Source organism: Aplidium turbinatum, chromosome 5 (assembly GCF_918807975.1).
Source record: "Aplidium turbinatum chromosome 5, kaAplTurb1.1, whole genome shotgun sequence".
In the NCBI taxonomy this organism is placed as follows: domain Eukaryota; kingdom Metazoa; phylum Chordata; class Ascidiacea; order Aplousobranchia; family Polyclinidae; genus Aplidium; species Aplidium turbinatum.
Window position 1 is genome coordinate 11,454,063 of NC_137476.1, and position 19,358 is coordinate 11,473,420.

The window sequence follows — 19,358 nt, forward strand, 5'->3', positions numbered from 1 at the left end:
CGCAAGTCAAATAATCTTTTAAACGTAAAGTGAATACATTTACCTTTTGCATTAGATTCTATTTGAATAAGAACCATCTGATGATCTTACTTTAAGGTGATACAAACCGTAATGGTTACTTTGATTTCATATTGTAGATACCACTGATGTTTAAGTCACCAAGTTTAACATTGAATGCCTAGTCAATCTATCATTCATTCTGTTTAATTCTATAAAAAATTATTGTAATTTCGTTTCCAAGCTTTGTACCTCTTTTTTGTGTTTTACCGTTTGCACGATATTGTTGCCTTTTTGATCAGGCCAAGAATTTACTTTTATCTTTATTTTGTAGCTTAACATCACTCTGGAGACAAGAATATGCAAGTTATATGATTGAAGGAACTCCAGGGGTCCCATATTTTGGTTACATGGCACAATTTAATGTTGTAGAGGCAAATATGAAAATGAGGTGATTGTTAACTGACTACCAGATTGTGCTGAGTCATAACAATATGTACATTGTACATGCGATATATATGAATGCTTATGCTGCATTGATCACAATTTTTTATATGATGCAAGTTATCGCCTCAATGAGAATTAACTGCACTCTACAAAGTTTGGTTTATACACCTTGCCATTATGGTATTTCTAACATTGAAAATATATAATTGGGCTACTGTGGGCACCACTCAAAGGTGGAAATGCAGAAATTTCTCGCCTTAAATGGCGCATTGTCCGCAAAAGTAAAGAATTTACGCCGATGTAGAAAAGACGGAAATCCGGTGTTGACGTCAAAATTGTGCAACATAAGTAACAATGAAGTCATGTTAAATTAATTATATATATATCCTTTTTATGGCTTCGTAGATTCATTTAGTCGACACTCGACACCTCTCTATAGTTGTGAGTTCACCAGCAGAATCAGGATTTTATTTTAACACAACCAAAATCCTTTGCATTTTAAACTGATATTTTTGCCTCAATAAATCATCTTGCATTGCCTGTTGTCACTTACCTGGCTTTTGCTATGTTGTAATAATGGTGTCCGGTTACTGTGACTTTTTAAGTTTTTTTGCTGATGAAGCCATTGCTGATAATTTTAATGTCACTGAATTGGATTTTTTCCTACAAACACTGATTTTTTGTTAGTTGAAGTCTCACCTGGTGAGGTTTTCAACCAAATGCTCTTGAGCTGTTCAGCATCAGACTTATTTCAGGAGAAAGGAAGTGCAAGAACTTCTTCGACCGGATGAAGAAATTATGAGTTTAACAGTCTTTCCCAGGTTAGATGTTTTTTGCTGTTGAGAATCAGTTTATCATTCATGCTATTGCTATATAATATGTTGTTAAACAATTCGGCCATTACGTTTATCAGCGACGTTAAACAATTAGGCCATTACGTTTATCAGCGACACTAGACTTAAACGCTTAAGATTATATTCACGAAATATTTCAATTGGAATTAATTAGATTTTTTGTGAACCCGTTTCAAGAATTATGTTTATTTGCTGAAGTTACAGCACTTGGTGTTTCAGCGTTGATCGTCAATAGTTGTAAACTTTGAAATGACCCTGAGCAAACATATTTCCTGGTACTTCATTGCAACAAACCGTTTGCAATCTAAGCCGTTCATTTGTATTATAGGTTAAAGGGGGCCGGAAGAGAAAAAATTAATTTTTTTTTGGTGATTTTTTAGTATTAACATTTTATCTTTTTTGAAAGTTCTTCTTGGTATATCTTTCTGTTTGGTAAATATAACAAAACGATAATCGACCACCGTATGGCGCTATGTGTCTTGTGACGTCTTGTGATTAAAATTTTGACTAATCAAAATCATTTACATCAAAATTGTTGAAAAACGCTTTATTTCATTAAGATCTACGAATACAAAAGCCATGTGTTTTTCTTGCAGTGCGCCTTTAAGGCATTAAAGCAGTGGTTCCTAACCAGGGGGGTAGACTCCTCTAGGCAGCGTCAACCCTTTTTCATGGAGGGGCGCGAACTATACAAACTTTACAATTTGTCAGAAAAAGGTTATTAAGAACCACTGCATTAAAGGATCTTGCTAAAGTACTGCTGACTTGAAGACCATTTTAAAAACCTTCGCCAGCCACTTGTAGTTTTTGGGTTGAAAGTTTGATGCACAACGTTTTATGCGATATCATATTTAAATATGTTTTAAATACTTGTATAGGTTGGGATGCTTTGACTTTACGCATCCTTCATATCCAATAGAAGGCCCTGAATCAAACCCGGTGTCTCGCTCTCTGTTCTTCCCGGACCAGGCCATCAGCAGTCATCCAAGATTCCCGTGAGCATTCTTCATTATTTTAACATTTTTCTGATCTGAGTTTGGCTTATTTTTGGCCTTTGAGTCAAGGAAGAATACTGAGATGGATACTGGTCCCCTCTTCCAGTCGAAATTGTCTCAAATCTTCAAAAAATGTGGCAAATGTTAAAGAGCTTGTGCTCGCGATTTCAGATTTGTTGAAATAATTTTTTGATTTTAAATTGAGCTGAAAAGCAAAGATTTTGTGCCTTCGGCGCGAAACATGCCGCCTAAGACGCTGTATAAGAAACTGAAGCTTTCAGTAATGCGAAGGAGGGTCTGACGGGCGACCTCCCAGAAGTATATGTAATTCGATAATCCAATAAGCCCTCTGTCGGTGTCAAAAACATTATTCTCGCTCCTGCTAAAATTATCCCCCCACTCTCAGAAAGTGTCCGGAGCCCCTGCTTACATCAGCATTCAGCACGTGAATGTTTTTTCACCTGTAATGCCAAAAACTCTATTGAGATGCACTGACTTTCCCTCATAAGTTTTCTTCTATATTAATTATTAAATAAATTAATATAATTAAACGTTGAAAAATCTGGAACTCTCTGCTTTACACAGCAACCACAAGAGCATCGCTAAACAGAAATGTCACCGACTAAACCAGGGCCATATTTTTGATCTGCGGTAATACTTTTTCTCATAGACACAAAACACGAACAAGAAAATTTCTAGTCTCACCTGATCAAGATGTTTTTTTATATAATCTTTTGTTTGTTTTTAGGACGGGTATCAAGAGCTAGGTTATGAACTTCAATTTGCGATATAGATTTTGTAAGCTGCAAGCTTTTACAGAGTTTGTCTGTATTAAAATATTCAAGGTTTTTTGTCTCAAAGGCCCACGCGACATTAGATAGTGAATGCAGATAGTGATGGTGACGTCACATAACCGATGAATGCTTTCAAGTTAATATAAAGCCCCTTCTTTATGACATGCCACTGCGCGTGCGCTTTGCTGTCGCAATTTTTCCACTTAAATGTTGGTTTAACGGTCCCCATTTCAAATTTGCGCAAGTTTACAAATTGATTCCTGAATCGGTGAATTTCCTGTTTCGGATAGAAAAACCGCCAGGTTTGTGAATAACTATCTGGACTATACGGAGCTTTTATTATTCGTTAGTTAACGGTAATTTTGTAATTTTTTTTCAGATATCTAACAAGGAATATCCGAAAGAGGAGAGGAGAAAAAGTTGCCATAAACATTCCAAGTTAGTTTGTTATGTTGAAACATCTCTACATGTTACGCTACTTACTTCTGTTTTACATGTAAATTGTGCAACCTTTACCTTTCAGTGAAAGGAGCGAAGATACTGTAGTGAAATTGTCTGGAATGTTTCTTGAAAAACGATTTGCTTTGCTAATCTTGGCAAAGTCTTGACATCAGAAAGCGGAACTAGTCGATTTTTCACTTAGTTTTAGAAAATTTCTTGGATATCAATCACTACGCCAAATATTTAGTCTTTAGCAACGAAATTAGTTTTGGGGATTGATCATATGCGGCAAACTTTCATCTTGTGCGTATTGTAGCTTGGTAAAAATTTGAAACGGAAAACAAGCCAAGACATTTCACATATTTTGACTGATCAGTGATCACCTTTCAGAACAAATGAAATAGTTAAAATCTCTGAAGTGATTTTGCTTTGCAGCAAGGCAAAAATATCGTCATTGTAAATCGCATTTACATCTGTTTTTCTTAATTCCTTCCATTTGATTGAGTGTTGTGCCAACACATATTGCTGTAAGGCTATGGCATACCTCATTGTTGGTGTCTAACCATCAAATCAGTCTCTTTTACATTGATTCAACATCTGCAGACAAAAAACTGATTTGCTCGCTGGGTGTATGCTTATTTGTGGTTATGCACTTTCTCCTTTTTATTCAATGGTTAAACTCGTGATTTCTATGCACACGTCCAGAATTGCAAACAAAACGTTGACCGACGTTTAAATAACATAAAGGACAGCATTTGCTTTCTGTGATGGTAAATCACATGCATTCCACTCACCATTGACTTAAAGATGATATTGGAGTGTCAGGATGAAAACCAATAGATCAATCAATTGCAAAAAAAATAAAAAGACAATAAATCGGTTAAAGCAAATATCCACTTAAATAAATCAGACGTTGAATCAATGACTAAAAAGAATCATTTGCTGAGGTTAGGACAAATCAACAACTGCAAGAAAAGATAAAAAGCAATAAGTCATTGAGCAAATAAATCCTTTGACGGATGACAAAAAACGCGCGAAAACTGTCGCCTTCATCAAAACGTGGGGTGAAATAACGTGTCTATGGCTGTTAATTCTTGCTACACTCGACTGCCGAGAAACAAAAGCTTGTTTGTTACTTGGTTGTGGTGAATGTATTTGGATCAGTTAGTTGGACATTTTCCAAAAGGCGGTAATGCTTAAACAATAGTGATGCTTATGCAGTTTCGTATATGGAAATTACCGAAACATTCTTGCATGCCTCATCATCATCTAGTATTCTTACAGCTTGTCACTGGGTAAAACTATTCTGAACGATGTACTATTGTTCTGTTCCAGGCCGCTAGAGTACCACAACACGTTTATCCATTGCCCTATCTCCAAAAAACTCAAGAATTTTTTTAAATTACCAGTTCACTTTGAAATTTAAATTCTTATACTTATTAAATTTCATCACCGCTTCCCGAATTTTAAAATTTTGTTGCACCGTATAAGGAACGGAAGGCCAGTACATTCAGTGAGGCATCTTTTACTTTGAACACCATCAAAACAATTGATGGCGATTGTTTAAAGGTAAAACAATAAGAGTTTGGCATAGAATCTAGCTTCTAAACTTTATCTTCGGAACTAGATGTGCTTGACCTTCCATTTCGTTTGCACAAATATGATAGCTTATTCAATTTTTTAATGGAATAAAGCGATTGTTATGTCTGGTTGTCTTACTGGCTTTATTTTACCTTGGCCGAAAACGAGGCCTTCAAAATTACTTTTACTTTCAGTTTTTAAAGACACAAATACCCCTTCCCCATTCATTGAAAAGTTCAATGATCTCGAATCGGACGCTGCTGCTAAGCCTGATCATATATACATGGACTGCATGGGATTCGGCATGGGGAACTGTTGCCTTCAGCTGACATTTCAGGCTTGCAACATTAATGAAGCGAAACTGTTGTATGACCAACTTGCCCCAGTTTGTCCTATTATGGTAAGTTTGCTTGTGTTTTTTGTTTTCAAAAGAGCTTTTTGGGTTTAAGCAAAATTTCGCTTTCAGCTACGGCTACGCATGGTGGACCACGTAATAGTGAAATACCTACCACGTTTGCCACGTGAATATTTAAACTTTAGAAATAGCCTGCACCTGCAGACTGCCGTTGTTTCTCATACTGTTCCGTCTACTGCTCACTTTCGTTGTCATTGTGGTAATCTCACACGACATACATTAGTCGACTATAACCATTCATCCCGCACCAACGGCTCAGACTTGTTCTCTGATTTTTAGCTAGCGTTGAGTGCGGCAGCTCCGATATACAAAGGTTACTTATCGGACATAGACGCCCGATGGCAAGTGATTGCTCATAGTGTGGACGATCGTACAAGAGACGAGAGGGGCCTGGGTTCAAAAACTAGCAAGTAAGTTACTTGTAAAATCTTGGCAACAAAATAATGTAATACTTTTGAAAGTTGTTTATTTTCAACGTGCAATACATAGCTGTGAATGCTTTTTAATTTATGGCAACCTGCTAACAACCATATTTCGCTTTCCCTCATCGCCTGCCGTATCTAGTTAGCTGCTGCTTGACGAACTTTAGTTGAAATTGTTTACTTGCAGCTGGGGTTCTGTTACTAAACATGGTTTAATGAGCATTGAGCACTCGTTCTTACGTCAGTGGTTAGAAAAAAAATCTTCTATAGTGTACAATACAATTCATCGTAGTGTTAATTTTTGCACACGTTGCTCTACTCAAGTCCTCAAACAGTTTCTGAACTGCGATCATCTCCATTCAAGGACAATCCGCAAATCTCGCTACGACTCCATCGACAGTTACTTGGAAAGTAATTCTAAGGTTTTCAACGACATCGACTTGGAGATTAACGAAGAAGCAAAGTCCGTTTTACTCGAAGCAGGTTCTTACAATCAGTCTCGCCATTTTTGTATTTGTTTTCGATGTGAATAAGCCAAGATATCGCGAAATCGATTCTTTTGCGATGTCCACATTGAGAGATGAAATTATTGCAAAACTGCCAGCATTTCGAACTGTTTTGTTACGACACCTACCAATTGACGTTTTCGTTCTCATCATGATGTTGATAAATTGAGTTTTGCCAGTCGTGCTCGACTGAGCTTGTCAAGTCACGCGTAAACTGCATTGAACATTGCAGTCATAGTTTTAACATATAGTATTAAAATGTTAATCAACAAAAGCTTTTGATCAATGGTCAGCACACAATTTTTCCTGTCAAGGAAGGTTAAACAGTTATCGTGGCCTTTTATTTACAATTGAAGCAAAGGGAAGCTACACCTTAACATAGGCAGATTGATTCGAGTACCGGTACCTAACAAGGAATAAAGACACCCGAAACAAATCAACCCTTTTTTGCATTGATTTCGCGTCTGCACACATTGAATCAGCATAGAAAAGGTCTGAATTGCTAGTTTCAGCATTCTGGATGACAAAGGTTTCCAGTTCTTCCGTTTCTGATCTCTCTGTTTACGTTGATCTGATACCTTAACGGCTATTGAGTTTTCTCTTGCAAAAAAAGCAAAATATGTAATGAATCAAAAACTTGGCTGAAAATCGTTCGTTTAGCTGTGGTTCTCCCTGTCCTGTGAATAGCGGCAGCTTTTCTGAATCAAAATTACTGCCCTAACCCAGAAAGGCATTTATAGCAGCACCTTCTATAACTCCCCGTGTAATCTATCAGGTGTGGATGAACTACTCGCCCAACATATCGGTCACTTGTGGATTCGTGATCCTTTGACTCTCTTCTCGAAGCGAATCAATCTTGATGACGACGTCACTACAGAACACTTTGAGGTTAACATGCTTAACATAAACTTCGACATTCAGTTACGTTAAATTGATGTAATGCTTTTTGTTTAAAGAACGAGGATTTTATAGAAAGGTGGTGGTTATGTGCGGCATTGGGTGTTATTTATCGATATAAATTTGATCTTTTTAGCACAGTATTTCCCAGACAGAAAAATTCGTCATTTATGTAAAAATGTCGGGTTTTGCTGTCTGGGCCATGCGCAGTTGATTAGGAACGCAAATGGATCGACACCGAAATTATGCCCCAGACAGCAAAATCCGTCATTTTTACATTGATTCAACAATGACGGATTTTGCTGTCTGGGTCATTACCAATCCAGATAGCTCTGCTGAGTTGCAAAGCACCAGTTCAAACAATTCGTTGATGACATCAAGTACAAGTGAACCGTTTTTACTATTCTTGTCGCACTATCATTTCATATTTCGTCAACTTTTATTGAGAGGTTGTTGGGAGGTTAGGAAATGCAATCTTTAAAATTTGCATTTCAAGAATATCATTGTTAGAGTGCCTTAACCGTCGTAGTGTATACTGTATAGTCATAGAATAGCTAGCCATGTTTTTCCATGGTGATTATATTTCTTTCATTGTTCCTCTTGTATGGTTAGTAATCTTCCAACTTAACAAAATTTACAGAACATCCAGTCAACAAACTGGCAGTCGATGAGGTTCAAGCCCCCACCTCCTGGATCCCCGATTGGATGGAGGGTGGAATTCCGGGTCTGCGAGGCACAATTGACTGATTTCGAAAATGCTGCCTTTGTCGTTTTTATCGTTCTCCTTACTCGCGTCATTTTGACCTACAAGATTGATTTTCTTATGCCTGTCTCTTGTGTGAGTATTCGACTGCGTGACGGAGTTAATAATTAATTCAATTTGAATACTCACTCTCCGTGTACGAAAACATACAAATCTGTGTACAAACGTTTTTTAACGTATTCAAGCTCGTGACTTAAAAATCTGCTGATTCATCGTCGTTTTGCATATCATGCTGACTCATTTGTAGATTTTTGAATAAAAGGTCAATTGGCGGCAACATTTTCATGTTGCTTAGTCATGCCAAAATTTACCGATTATTCGGTGTCTTTGCTTACCAACAGGTTGACAAGAACATGATTAGAGCGCAGAAGAACAACGCGGCCAGCACAGAGAAGTTCTATTTCCGTCAAAATGTAATAACAAGCAGCACCCCGGCTTGCTGTGTGCAGCTCTGCTCTGCGTCGTCTGAGCGAGAGAGGCTGCCTAATGGCGGCCCTTGCTCTGCTGGTGAGTAGAATGGGATAAATAGAGAATCTTAAAAATCATAAAAAGTTTTTCTGAAGCTCAATCCTAGCGGTTTGAGTTGGTACGTGTGCACAGGTTTTGAACCGCTGACCTTAAACCCGGCCATCGAAAGTGCCACTTCAAAACGTTCGCTTATCTATCCAACGTCTCTTGTTTCTCGTATTGCGAGAGCGCCAACGAATGTTGATGCTTTGTTTATAAGATGTTAAATTGTCTCGTTGAAGTTGAACGGAGAAATGATCTCAAACCGATCGACTGCACTCGACGGTTTTTTAACCATTGGTGCTTCATTTCACTGTGTCTTTGCTTTCAACTTAACAACCAGAGTGATTAATGGTTGGTTTAAGATAGTTTGCAGACCACATGTAAGACAGCGTTGCTGCAGTCCCACTTTATTGCTCACCAAGGTTTTTCAGCTTTGGCATCAATATATCCGCCTCCGGACTTGGTAATCATTGAATTTCTGCCATTGTACAGTCTTTGAAAACCTACTCACAAAATAAGCTATATCCTTGAAAATTTAATACAAACAGTTACTGGTGGCAAGTTTTGCTAAGAGATTATTCTACGGTATCTTAGACCTGTTGTCAATGACATAACAAATACTCACCACTGAAACATAGAAAGAACTGCTGCAATAGTGCTTGTCATTCGGCAGGAAAGTAAGCGATCACAAGTGCTGTTTCTTTGAAACATGATGATGCTGCACAACCACTGGCCTATTGTTTTGTGGATGCGTCGCTTGAAAGTGTTTTGACGTTACACAAACGTGGTTGGTAACAGAAGATTGTCGCTATTAACAAGAACTGTCATGAGTCCAAAATTTTCATAGATGGTTTCGTTCATGTTTGTGCTTTTGAAATTGTTCCGCTTTTTTGTTTGATGTCGTGACTCTAGCTCTTTGAGAAATGAATTTAAAACGTGTTACAACCAATTCATGTATCTTCAAATGCGTTTTTTTCATGCTTTTAAACTTTCGACAATTTCTAATACAGTAGCAGCAACGAAATACTTTTCTCAGGCCTAGAAGCACCAACAGTGGTTCTTTAAGCGGCCAATTAAGCTGAAAAAAGTCCACAAATTAATTTTCCTAATCGGTCGATTTCAGTGATGATGCACCCAACCTTGATTTCCTAATCAGAGGTTTCGTTTGCAGATAACCTCGATGCGACGAACGATGCTTGTTGCAGAGAGATGTCCATCGACACAATTATCAATGGAAAGGTAGGATGCTTTTGTGCTGTGTTCCCCAAGATGTTAGATGCAGAAGTTGGCTAATGCAGAAGTTGTCAATCTTTTTATTCCCGTTCAGCCCTTTCGATTTTCCAAAAGTATATTAACCCTCATCAGATTTCTCAGATAAATTTTCAACATTTGTTGTGTAGTCTGATTTTTTTTTTTTAATATTTTCCCTTCAAAGATAAAATTTACCCCCGTAAGAGAACCCTTGGGTTAGTGGTCATCATCTCTACCAGCTCATCCAATCTAAACGTGTTTGCCATTTCAAAAATGGCAGAAAACCACCAGTACAGATTATAGACTGTTCCGTTTATTTTGTTGAATATGAAACACTCTACTGGTCCTTCCTCGTATAATATCCTGTAGTGTATACTGTACAGTACAGTGTACACCCACTCATCATAACCATGTTTATGAAAAGATAACTGCGTTGAGAAAAGTGTGATCGGAAGCTAGCAAACTATTCGTCACTTAATTGCTTTCTTAAATCTGCTCCTCCTTCTGACAGGCTGATGTCTTTTCCGGATTTATTCCATTAATCCGACGTTACTTGGACAGTGTGGAGGTTGGAGTCCAAGCAAGATGCAGCATCAGCGAATACTTGAACCTCATCAGCAAAAGAGCATCAGGTAATACATCCGGGTTACCAAAAGAGTTAATTAAGACGAAAATTGATTCCATTGTTTAGAAATTGATCTTTTCCTGTATACAGGGTGAACAAAAACTCCTTGGTCCAACTTATAAACGATTTATTAATAGAAATTAAATAAAACTTCATCAAAAAGGTATCACAACGAGAGCTTACAATACTAGGAATAAGTTTCTTTATTTTCAATGCGGCCGCCCTTCACTTTGATAACTCTCTCAATCGTTTGTCGGAAGTTTTCGACCGAAGCTCATCGTGGGGTGGCCCATTCCCGCAGGAGTGATTGCTTCAAAGCATCAACACTTGGGTATGCTCCAGGAACAAGGCCTTTGCCTCCAATAACGACCACACACAAAAGTCCATGTGATTCAAATCAGGTGATGAGCGAAGCCGCATTTCCTTGTTCCATAACCTTGGAAGTTGACGTGAGCACTAGTCCTGAGTCTTGAGGTGTGGGATGGTGCATCATTTGTTGGAATGTGCATGGCTGATCTTTGTAGTGTTTCTTCATCTCTTCAAGGGGTGGAACCGAATTATCGTTGACGTAGCGATCTGAATTGATTTTAACCCCTTGTTCCATGAAAATCAGAGGAGATTTCCAAGTTTTGGAGATGGCGGCTCACACCATGACAGAAAACGGTTTTTGACGGCCGTAAACTGTTCTCACAGAATTTTTATTATCTGCTGAATTGATTGATTGATTGATTTATTTCGTTGTAGGTAAATATAGTACAATAAATACAGCAATAAAAAAGGAATTCCCAGCAACGGGAATCTTCGAAGAGACCATGGGTCTTCGAGTCAAGCAGATACCCCAGAATCTAATAGAAGATCTAGATCTGAAGGCTTTGCATAAATTCTATGATGCTGATTATTGAACTGAGCTGCAATTATGGTGTTTTTCGTCTGAAAAAATGATCTCTTGCCCTGTAATGCCTGTCTTCAGTTCTCTGAGAAGAATCTGTGCTCTTTCAAGTCTCTTTTGCTTTTGGAGAGGTGTAAGGAACTGCCGTTTTCTCGTCTTGTAAGGAGACAACTGAAGATCCTTTTCCACAATGGTTCTCATTGAAGTGTTGCTCACATTCATGTCTTTGGCCATTTGACGGATGGATCTGGGTTACTCCTCACCCCTTCTCAAACAGCCTTAACCACTTTTTTTGTTCGAACAGTGCGAGGTCTTCCACTCCTATGACGATCTTCAGATGTACCAAGTTCCTTAAATCTATTCACAACATAGTAAACTGTTGATTTGGTAACTTTAAAGTGCTTAATGATCTCAGAGTTGGTTTTCCCCACGCGATAGAACTGAGTGATAGCTTCTCTTTGGCTCATTTTAGGCCTCACTATTACAATTGGACCTAAATTTTTGAGAGTTTAACAAGATATTTAGCAGATTAAAAAGCATATAAGTGACATTCAATTTTTAATCATAACATGACAGAAAGTCCAAGGACTTTCTGTTCACCCTATAGTTTCAAAAAAATAACATATCCTTTAAAACTATGAATATATTGCTGGCTCCAATTTATTTTATCAAGTAAGATATTAAGAATTTGCACTTCCGAGAGAAGTGATCATTGGCATGTCTTCATTTCTGATGGCTATGATCCTATGAAGTCCTTTGGCAATGATTTGTTTTGCAAAAAAGATTCCGCATGTGAGGAATCGAACCAGCCACCATGTATCTAGTAGCTAAGTATTTAAGTGGATGTTCCGAAAGCTAGTGCAAATCGCTAATACCACAGCGAACTCGCAGCATCAGGCTAAAACAGGTTGTTTAAATGTTTACATCTACGTTTGTGAAATCATAAAGATGTTAGATCAACTTTGAAACAACAAAAATATTGAAAAAAAAATGTCGTTTGCAGGCGAGTACATGACAGCAGCACAGTGGATGCGACATTTCGTTCGAACACATCCGGACTATAAAAACGACTCTGTGGTCACTGACACGATCGCTTATGACTTGCTGGTGAGATGCAATCAAATTGAGAAAGGAGAGATGAAGTGCCACCAGTTGTTTGGCTCACCAAAGCATAAAAGTGAATATGTTGCTCCAGTCAACGTGGACACTTTAAGTGATCATTCTGACGGCTGATGACGACCATCCTCGCTTCTTGCATCGTTTTGAACTGTTTTCAACAGCCTAATAACATTTGATGGGGTTACATGGTTTGTAGCAGATGTAATTTATGCTTGAGTGTTTTTAACACCGCTTTTTCTGGGTATTTTCATATCTATTAGACAATTAAGGACACAAAGTGATGTTTTCTTTTTATCGTTTTAGATTTAGAGCTTACACTACAGTCTCAGCTAGCCAACAGTTAAAAATTGTTAAATAGCCTAACATTCAAAAAATGTGAATTACTTGAGTTTTTATGGTTGGTTGGATTGGAATACTAGTTCATAAAGCTACCTTTGCAAATATGCACTTACCATCAGTCAGACCTCTGAGAGAAATCTAGCCGGCACAAGACGAATGCAGGTCGGTTAGTGGGGTACTTGTCATGTGCCCGACGCTTTATTTTTAATGGGTTTCAGTTGTTAGCATCTACGCACTGTAGCTGCTGAACACTCATCTCATCTGTTGTTCTTACGACAATGCTCAATCCAAGAACTTTTAAAAGGCAAGTCTCATGTAGTAACATGCTGAATAAACAGCAAACAATGAGTTGACAAACGAGGTTTTCTATCGCTTTTGCCAACTGTGCTTATGTCGTAGCTATTAGTACAGTTGTAGTCAAGATCCTACGCCCACTCATTAACATAATGACCGGATGCATTTGGGGAAAAACGCACTATCATGTTTGGCATGATCGTTTTCCACACACCCTGGTTACATTCTTTGCTGTAATCAGGATATGTTCCAACATCATATTACACTCCCTGCAGATATCGCAACCCATGATATTGTAGGTTGACGAAAAACGTCACAATATTTCAACAATCAACGAGGCCAGTTGAATTTAACCTTGTACTACCTTTTTTAATTTACCATGCGACAAAGCGTTTTCAACTACCGATTGTTACTGGAATTTTTGCCTGCCATTTGCAAACATTATCAGCTCTCCCGTGATTTGTCACAACCTAATATCCGCCATTTTCAAGTTTTCTAGATAAACGACTTTTTGTGTTTATAGCTGTAAAATTAACAAGGTAAAACACTCGAAGTTGACTTTTGGAAGGCTGGAGCGGACAACCAAACAAAATTTTTAAGAATGAAATTTGAGCCAGGTTTTTGTTTGTTTATTAAAATATGGCTTATATTTGGTTTTGCCAGATAACTAGTTATAAAAAAAGTATTAGGTTTGTATGATAAAACCTAATATATACTCTCGATGTTAACTTTAACCGCCTTATTGGCTTATTTAATGTTATGTTTTTGTATGATAAAGCCTCATATAAGCTAAATGTTGACTTTGACCACACTATGTTGGCTTTGTAAGCCTAAATCAAACCTAAAGTACCGGTAAGCCTCTGGATTTCTCCCAGAACTGTGTATCATTTTATCACTGTAATCTCTAGATGACTTTGCTGATATCACAAAAGCCTGCTCGGTTAAAGGCTATCGCTGACTCAAAATTAGTTGCTGGTAGCCTACTTAATAACCATGCCTTCATTTAAGGCAGAGGTGACGAACCTGCGGCGCATGCGGCCGGTCAATGAGTTTTGTGAGGCCCGCAAAACGATTTGACAATCGCTCAATCATTAAAGACAAAAGACATCTCAAAGTCAAAGCTGTTTTATGCATTCACTGGTACACCTTTCCTTTGCTATTTTCTTGCCCTAAACACTAACTTTCAAGGTTTAAAGCTAGAAAATAGGAAAGCTATAAGGCAAAGTTGTTTAAACACTATTCACCAACTTCACCTTGTATTTTTGGTCGATTCCAATCTATGACGACATAGAATTTTGACAAGCGCTAAGTTGTGTGGCCCGATAACTCATGTGTAATTGACAAAGTGGCCCGCGACCGCAAAAAGGTTCGTCACCCCTGATTTAAGGCTACCGTACTACATTGGCTGCACAGCATCTGGGACGGTTGATTAAAAATGACCAAACACACTGAGTAGCGTACTCCCGGCCCCGAGCCTCTGCTTTACAATCTTAATAATCATATGCAAGCTAAGTTATTTAGTGTACCGTAAAGTCAACTAAGCCATCAGTACACCAGTAGGCTACGAAAAATCAAACTGATCGGCGAGACGTAAATGATACGGCATTTAATGAAAAGAAAAGCTAGTGTGTTTGGATGGACATTTTTAGGCTAGCCTACATAATTAAGCTTAATTAGTGCTTGACAACATTTTTGCCCAATCTACTTTATCAAACGCTTTTAAATCCGCTTCATGCAACTCAAGAGATGTAAGATGTTGTGAAATAGCCTGCTGCAATTGCTTCTGAAATTATGGCTGTCACGTGACGATATCCTGTTACGTGATTGGAGTAAATGAATATGTTAGGTTTCAGAAAATTATTCTTGCACAGATTATAATATGTTAGGTTTTACCCACCAATTATCTTGAAAACCATACTACATTGGGGCACAAATTTTTGTCAGGAGATGCATGAAGTCTTTAAACGTAAAAAAATGCAAAAAAGTCATTTTCGACAAAATGGCGCATATTAGGTCTACCAAAATCACGGGAGAACTATTCTCAATCAATTGCACATTCGATCAAGCTTATAACTACAATATGAAAGAGGAAGTCATGCCAATATCTTAAGCCGTGCTTGTGCACTGATTAGTGTTGTGTTAGTCTCGAATGAATTCCATGAAGCTCGGTCATCAGCGTTCAATGACATGTACGCACACAGTGCCGTGTAATTACTGTTGCGCTGTGTCTTACGGCACAACAACGCATTATGCCTTCCAACTACAGTTGCGTAGAATTGCTTCTATATGATCGATGTTTGACATGTACGAGATTATCAACAGGAAGCAAAACCCATCTGAAACTTTGTGTAATTGTATCTGGCACGACGTATGTCACTGGAAGATGTTCCATGATGTAGTTATGAGTAGTGACATTATATCGTTGTTTTTATGGTACAGTTGTGAATATCAATTTGAAGTCTCTTCGTGTGTCACTTTGCATTAATTTGTTTGGTTTCTCTTCGCACTTCGCCCGCTCTCTTCAACCCTCTCAAGCAAAACAAATATCAGCGATTCAGTAGGCAAAATATATAATTGAAACCTTGTATGTATACTAGGCTACAGTATAAAGGTATTTATATTCTGTTCCTTCTTTGTCCTGTTGATACGGCCTGCCGTTTTGAGAAGTGTATTCAGTTAAAATATTCGCTGAATGCTCAAATGCTGAACGAGTTTTGCGTCTCTTCACGGAGTTTCATCAACATTGACTTTACTCACTTCACAAATCTTCAAATCCTTAAGTTTGAAGGTTTGCGAAGCCAAACATTGGTGAGAGACTCTAGGATTTACTCAATGTGTTCCAAAGTTCATTTGAAAATTCTATTCAAGGACGAATCTGGATTTTCTGTCGTCAGTCTGTATACGTTTTGCAAAGTGCAGTGATTGCAAAACTTGTCATTTTACGTCAAATATTCATTTATGTTGCATGTCCGATATTTAACGTTGGTTGAGCATAGTTTATTTTCTCGTCACGGATTAGCGGCTTAGCATAGTAGAGTGTCATTTTTATGCAAACTTGTTTTAACACTAATTGCAAGCATAAATACTAGGATGTTTCATTTTTTCACGATTTTTGAAATCAAAAATGCTTGGGGTCTAATCAGATCGGATTTTGGCCACAAACAACCGATCCAAAATATTTTTTCGATCGGACGACTTTTAGAGGGTGCGCGGTCCCCCCAAAGTTTGAAAATTTGAAGCGTGGGAAAATTTGCAGGAAATATGCGATATCTCGGTAACAGAAAGTGATAGGAAGACGTGTAAGGTGTCAACTTGTGCGGAATGGCCAACTTCCTATCTGCGCTTAATACATTTTGCTACCCTATCTGCAACGAAAAAAAAGTTAATTGCAAAAAACTGTTTTTTTCATATTTTCGATGTTTCGTTCTACAGAAGCAAAACCCTTGGAACCAGTAACTACAGTGATTACAAGTTATAGAGAGCAACAAACATGTGCTATGGCATAGGGTACAAGTGTGCATCGAATGTTACACAACAATGGACTTCCTTTCACGATTGGCTTAGAATACCATCATCTCCTATCGCACAGTGTCTCTCACATGTAAACGTTTCAGCATAAGCTACCAACACAGAGTAATTAAACAAAACAGTTGACATTGACGTGGCTGTGCAAATCAAGAGTCATACACCATGTGAACGCGAAGAAAATCATAAATTCAACAGTATGTACAATACTTGCGGACTAGAGGTACTCAAACGCAGGAACATGGATCCCCCAGTCATGACCAGTGAAAGCAAAACAAATAAGCAACATCATGTAGAACGAAAATTCGGGCATGTTACCCAAGAATAAAAATTACTGCCGGCATGTAACACTTAATGATTATTCTTCAGCATTGCTTAAATGCACCACATGCACCAATAATCGCATTAAAGACAGCTTCACTAGCCTATTAACAGAAATTTCCTTGAGAAAAGACTTTACTCCGATAACTTTTTCCATAGTTTTGTTCTTTGCTCGATCATGCGTTTGAACCAAAAACACATAACGATCCATACCATTCACATTTCGATCATCATAATGAAGCTGCAGGAAATCGGAAACAGAGATGTCATCATCACATTTTTCTAAACACAGCTTTCTTGTTTTCTCCCTACATCTATACATGGTAGTCGGTGAGGCAGCAATATCGTCACCAGCACATGCAAGCAACTGGTCAGATTGTTGGCGAGTAGAAGTGTTTCGCCGGTCAGCTAACATACAGCTTAAAGAACTTACGGCAATTTTTCGTTTTTTTGTGTACATCTTGCCACCTGTTACTGCTGTCTTGGCGAAATCAGGATCAAGAATTAAGCCTCGTGTCTCATCTTCCGAAGACTCACTGCTGGAAACGGTTATATCAGGTGTAATCATATCTGCAGGTCTTCGCCTTAGCCTCTCCTGTGCTACCAGGCTGGAAGTTTCTGAGCTGGTTGAATAAGAGCAAGATGGTTCATCTTCACTTGGTAACTTTTGCTGGTAAGAACTCTGATGACTCAATCTATTTTTTTACCCTTAAAGTAAAAGATCTGTCGCGAGATGCAGTAATAAACATCTTTCTAGCAGAACTTTGATCTTGCAAAAACTCAACCTCCTCTTCTGGGATACGGTGCATCCATTGACAGCTACAAGAAAGTCTGCCGTTGTAAAACTTCACCTGTGATGGAATGGCACATTTACACTTGCAGATATCAAACAGCTCATGGAATATACCTTCTGTCGCTCCCGTCTGTGGCTGTTTTCTTTTCTTGATTGCCTTAAATTTGTTTATGAGCAGTTTTAACCTGGTCTCAACTCGAATGATGCTTATCACCGGAAGGCTGGCACTAACCCAAACATGAACTATATCATTTATCAACTGTCCCTTGACATCAGCAAAACATGGAGGCTTCTTAAAGAACTTGGGATTCGTTTCACTGCATTGCTTGCATAAAAAAATGTAGGGGTGAAAAACGCTTATGTTTGTGGGTAGTACATTCCCTGGCAGCTTTTCAAATTTCTGTAATGTCTCACTGGTGTCAAGTCTTGTTTCTGGCATAATAGCAATTGAACTAACTACTTCTGGGTACAAATAGCCAATACTTAAATCTTAACACCTGCAATGACAATCCATGGTAAATTATACCAGCAGATGGCGAATGACATCGACTCAATCTGCAACGGGAGCTTCTCAAAACAACCCTATACATTATAACTAACAAATCTTCTTACTACAAACTCGAACAAGAATGTAGTTCTGAAAACTTAAAAAGCACAGTATAATATTCTACAAGTCGTCCACCTGCATTGTTAGATCAAAGTGCATTTAACAAAACCTTTTGTTCGTAAAAAATGTCATTTGTCATCACTGCAGTTACTGGAAGGGTTTTGCTTCTGTAGAACTGGGAAGAAAACATCGAAAATATGAAAAAAACAGTTTTTCGCAATTAACTTTTTTTCCGTTGCAGATAGGGTAGTAAAATGTATTAAGCGCAGATAGGAAGTTGGCCATTCCGAACAAGTTGACACCTTGCCCGTCTTCCTATCTCCTTTTGTTATCGAGATATCGCATACTTCCTGCAAATTTTCCCACGCTTCAAATTTTCAAACTTTGGGAGGGTCGCGCACCCTCTAAAAGTCGTCCGATCGAAAAAATATTTTGGGTCGGCTGTATGTGGCCAAAATCCGATCTGATTAGACCCCAAGCATTTTTAATTTCAAAAATCGTGAAAAAATGAAACATCCTAATAAATACCAAGCATGCTAACAATTATTTTTACTGCACATTCTATTTGAATGCGTTTTCAATCGGCGTAATTAAAATTATATGCTACAGGTCAACTCCAAGCCTAGGGGTTGTTGATTTGCAAGGGACGAACTGCAATGTAGCGTTGAGAAACTTTTGCTTGGTCAAAGCTTTCTGGTGATGCGCTAAGGAACAGATCTGAGATCAGAGGTTTTCTTAATTTTTTGACCACGCACGTGACTTACTTATGGACTGCAAGCTATTTTGTTAGATTTACAAACCAAAAAAAAAACTATTTATAAAACAAGCCGAAAACATAAATCAATTCAAAACTCGCTTGGAGACGTTGCATTTTCATGAATATTTTGACCAGTAGCATTGACGGGGTACTTTTGGACCTGGAATGATTTTTGGGGCCCTTAAACTTGAAGAAACCATCGCGTATTCTTAAAAG

General features: G+C 38.1%; 1 protein-coding gene across 2 annotated transcripts in view; it reads left to right on the forward strand.

The window, feature by feature from the left end:
* LOC145771393 (glutamate--cysteine ligase catalytic subunit-like) overlaps positions 1-18,999 on the forward strand; it is a 30,162-nt gene extending 11,163 nt beyond the window's left edge. The window contains exons 3-15 of one of the 2 annotated variants that reach the window (XM_082583153.1): positions 332-448; positions 1,200-1,265; positions 2,177-2,293; positions 3,467-3,525; positions 5,304-5,509; positions 5,804-5,934; positions 6,311-6,429; positions 7,228-7,340; positions 7,990-8,187; positions 8,454-8,619; positions 9,794-9,861; positions 10,385-10,505; positions 12,391-18,999. In XM_082583153.1, coding sequence (XP_082439279.1) covers positions 332-448; positions 1,200-1,265; positions 2,177-2,293; positions 3,467-3,525; positions 5,304-5,509; positions 5,804-5,934; positions 6,311-6,429; positions 7,228-7,340; positions 7,990-8,187; positions 8,454-8,619; positions 9,794-9,861; positions 10,385-10,505; positions 12,391-12,620 — 1,711 coding nt within the window. In that variant the 3' untranslated portion in view covers positions 12,621-18,999. The remainder of the gene's footprint in view (positions 1-331; positions 449-1,199; positions 1,266-2,176; positions 2,294-3,466; positions 3,526-5,303; positions 5,510-5,803; positions 5,935-6,310; positions 6,430-7,227; positions 7,341-7,989; positions 8,188-8,453; positions 8,620-9,793; positions 9,862-10,384; positions 10,506-12,390) is intronic. The other variant, XM_082583155.1, reaches the window with a different exon arrangement.
* The last annotated feature ends 359 nt before the right edge of the window (positions 19,000-19,358 follow it).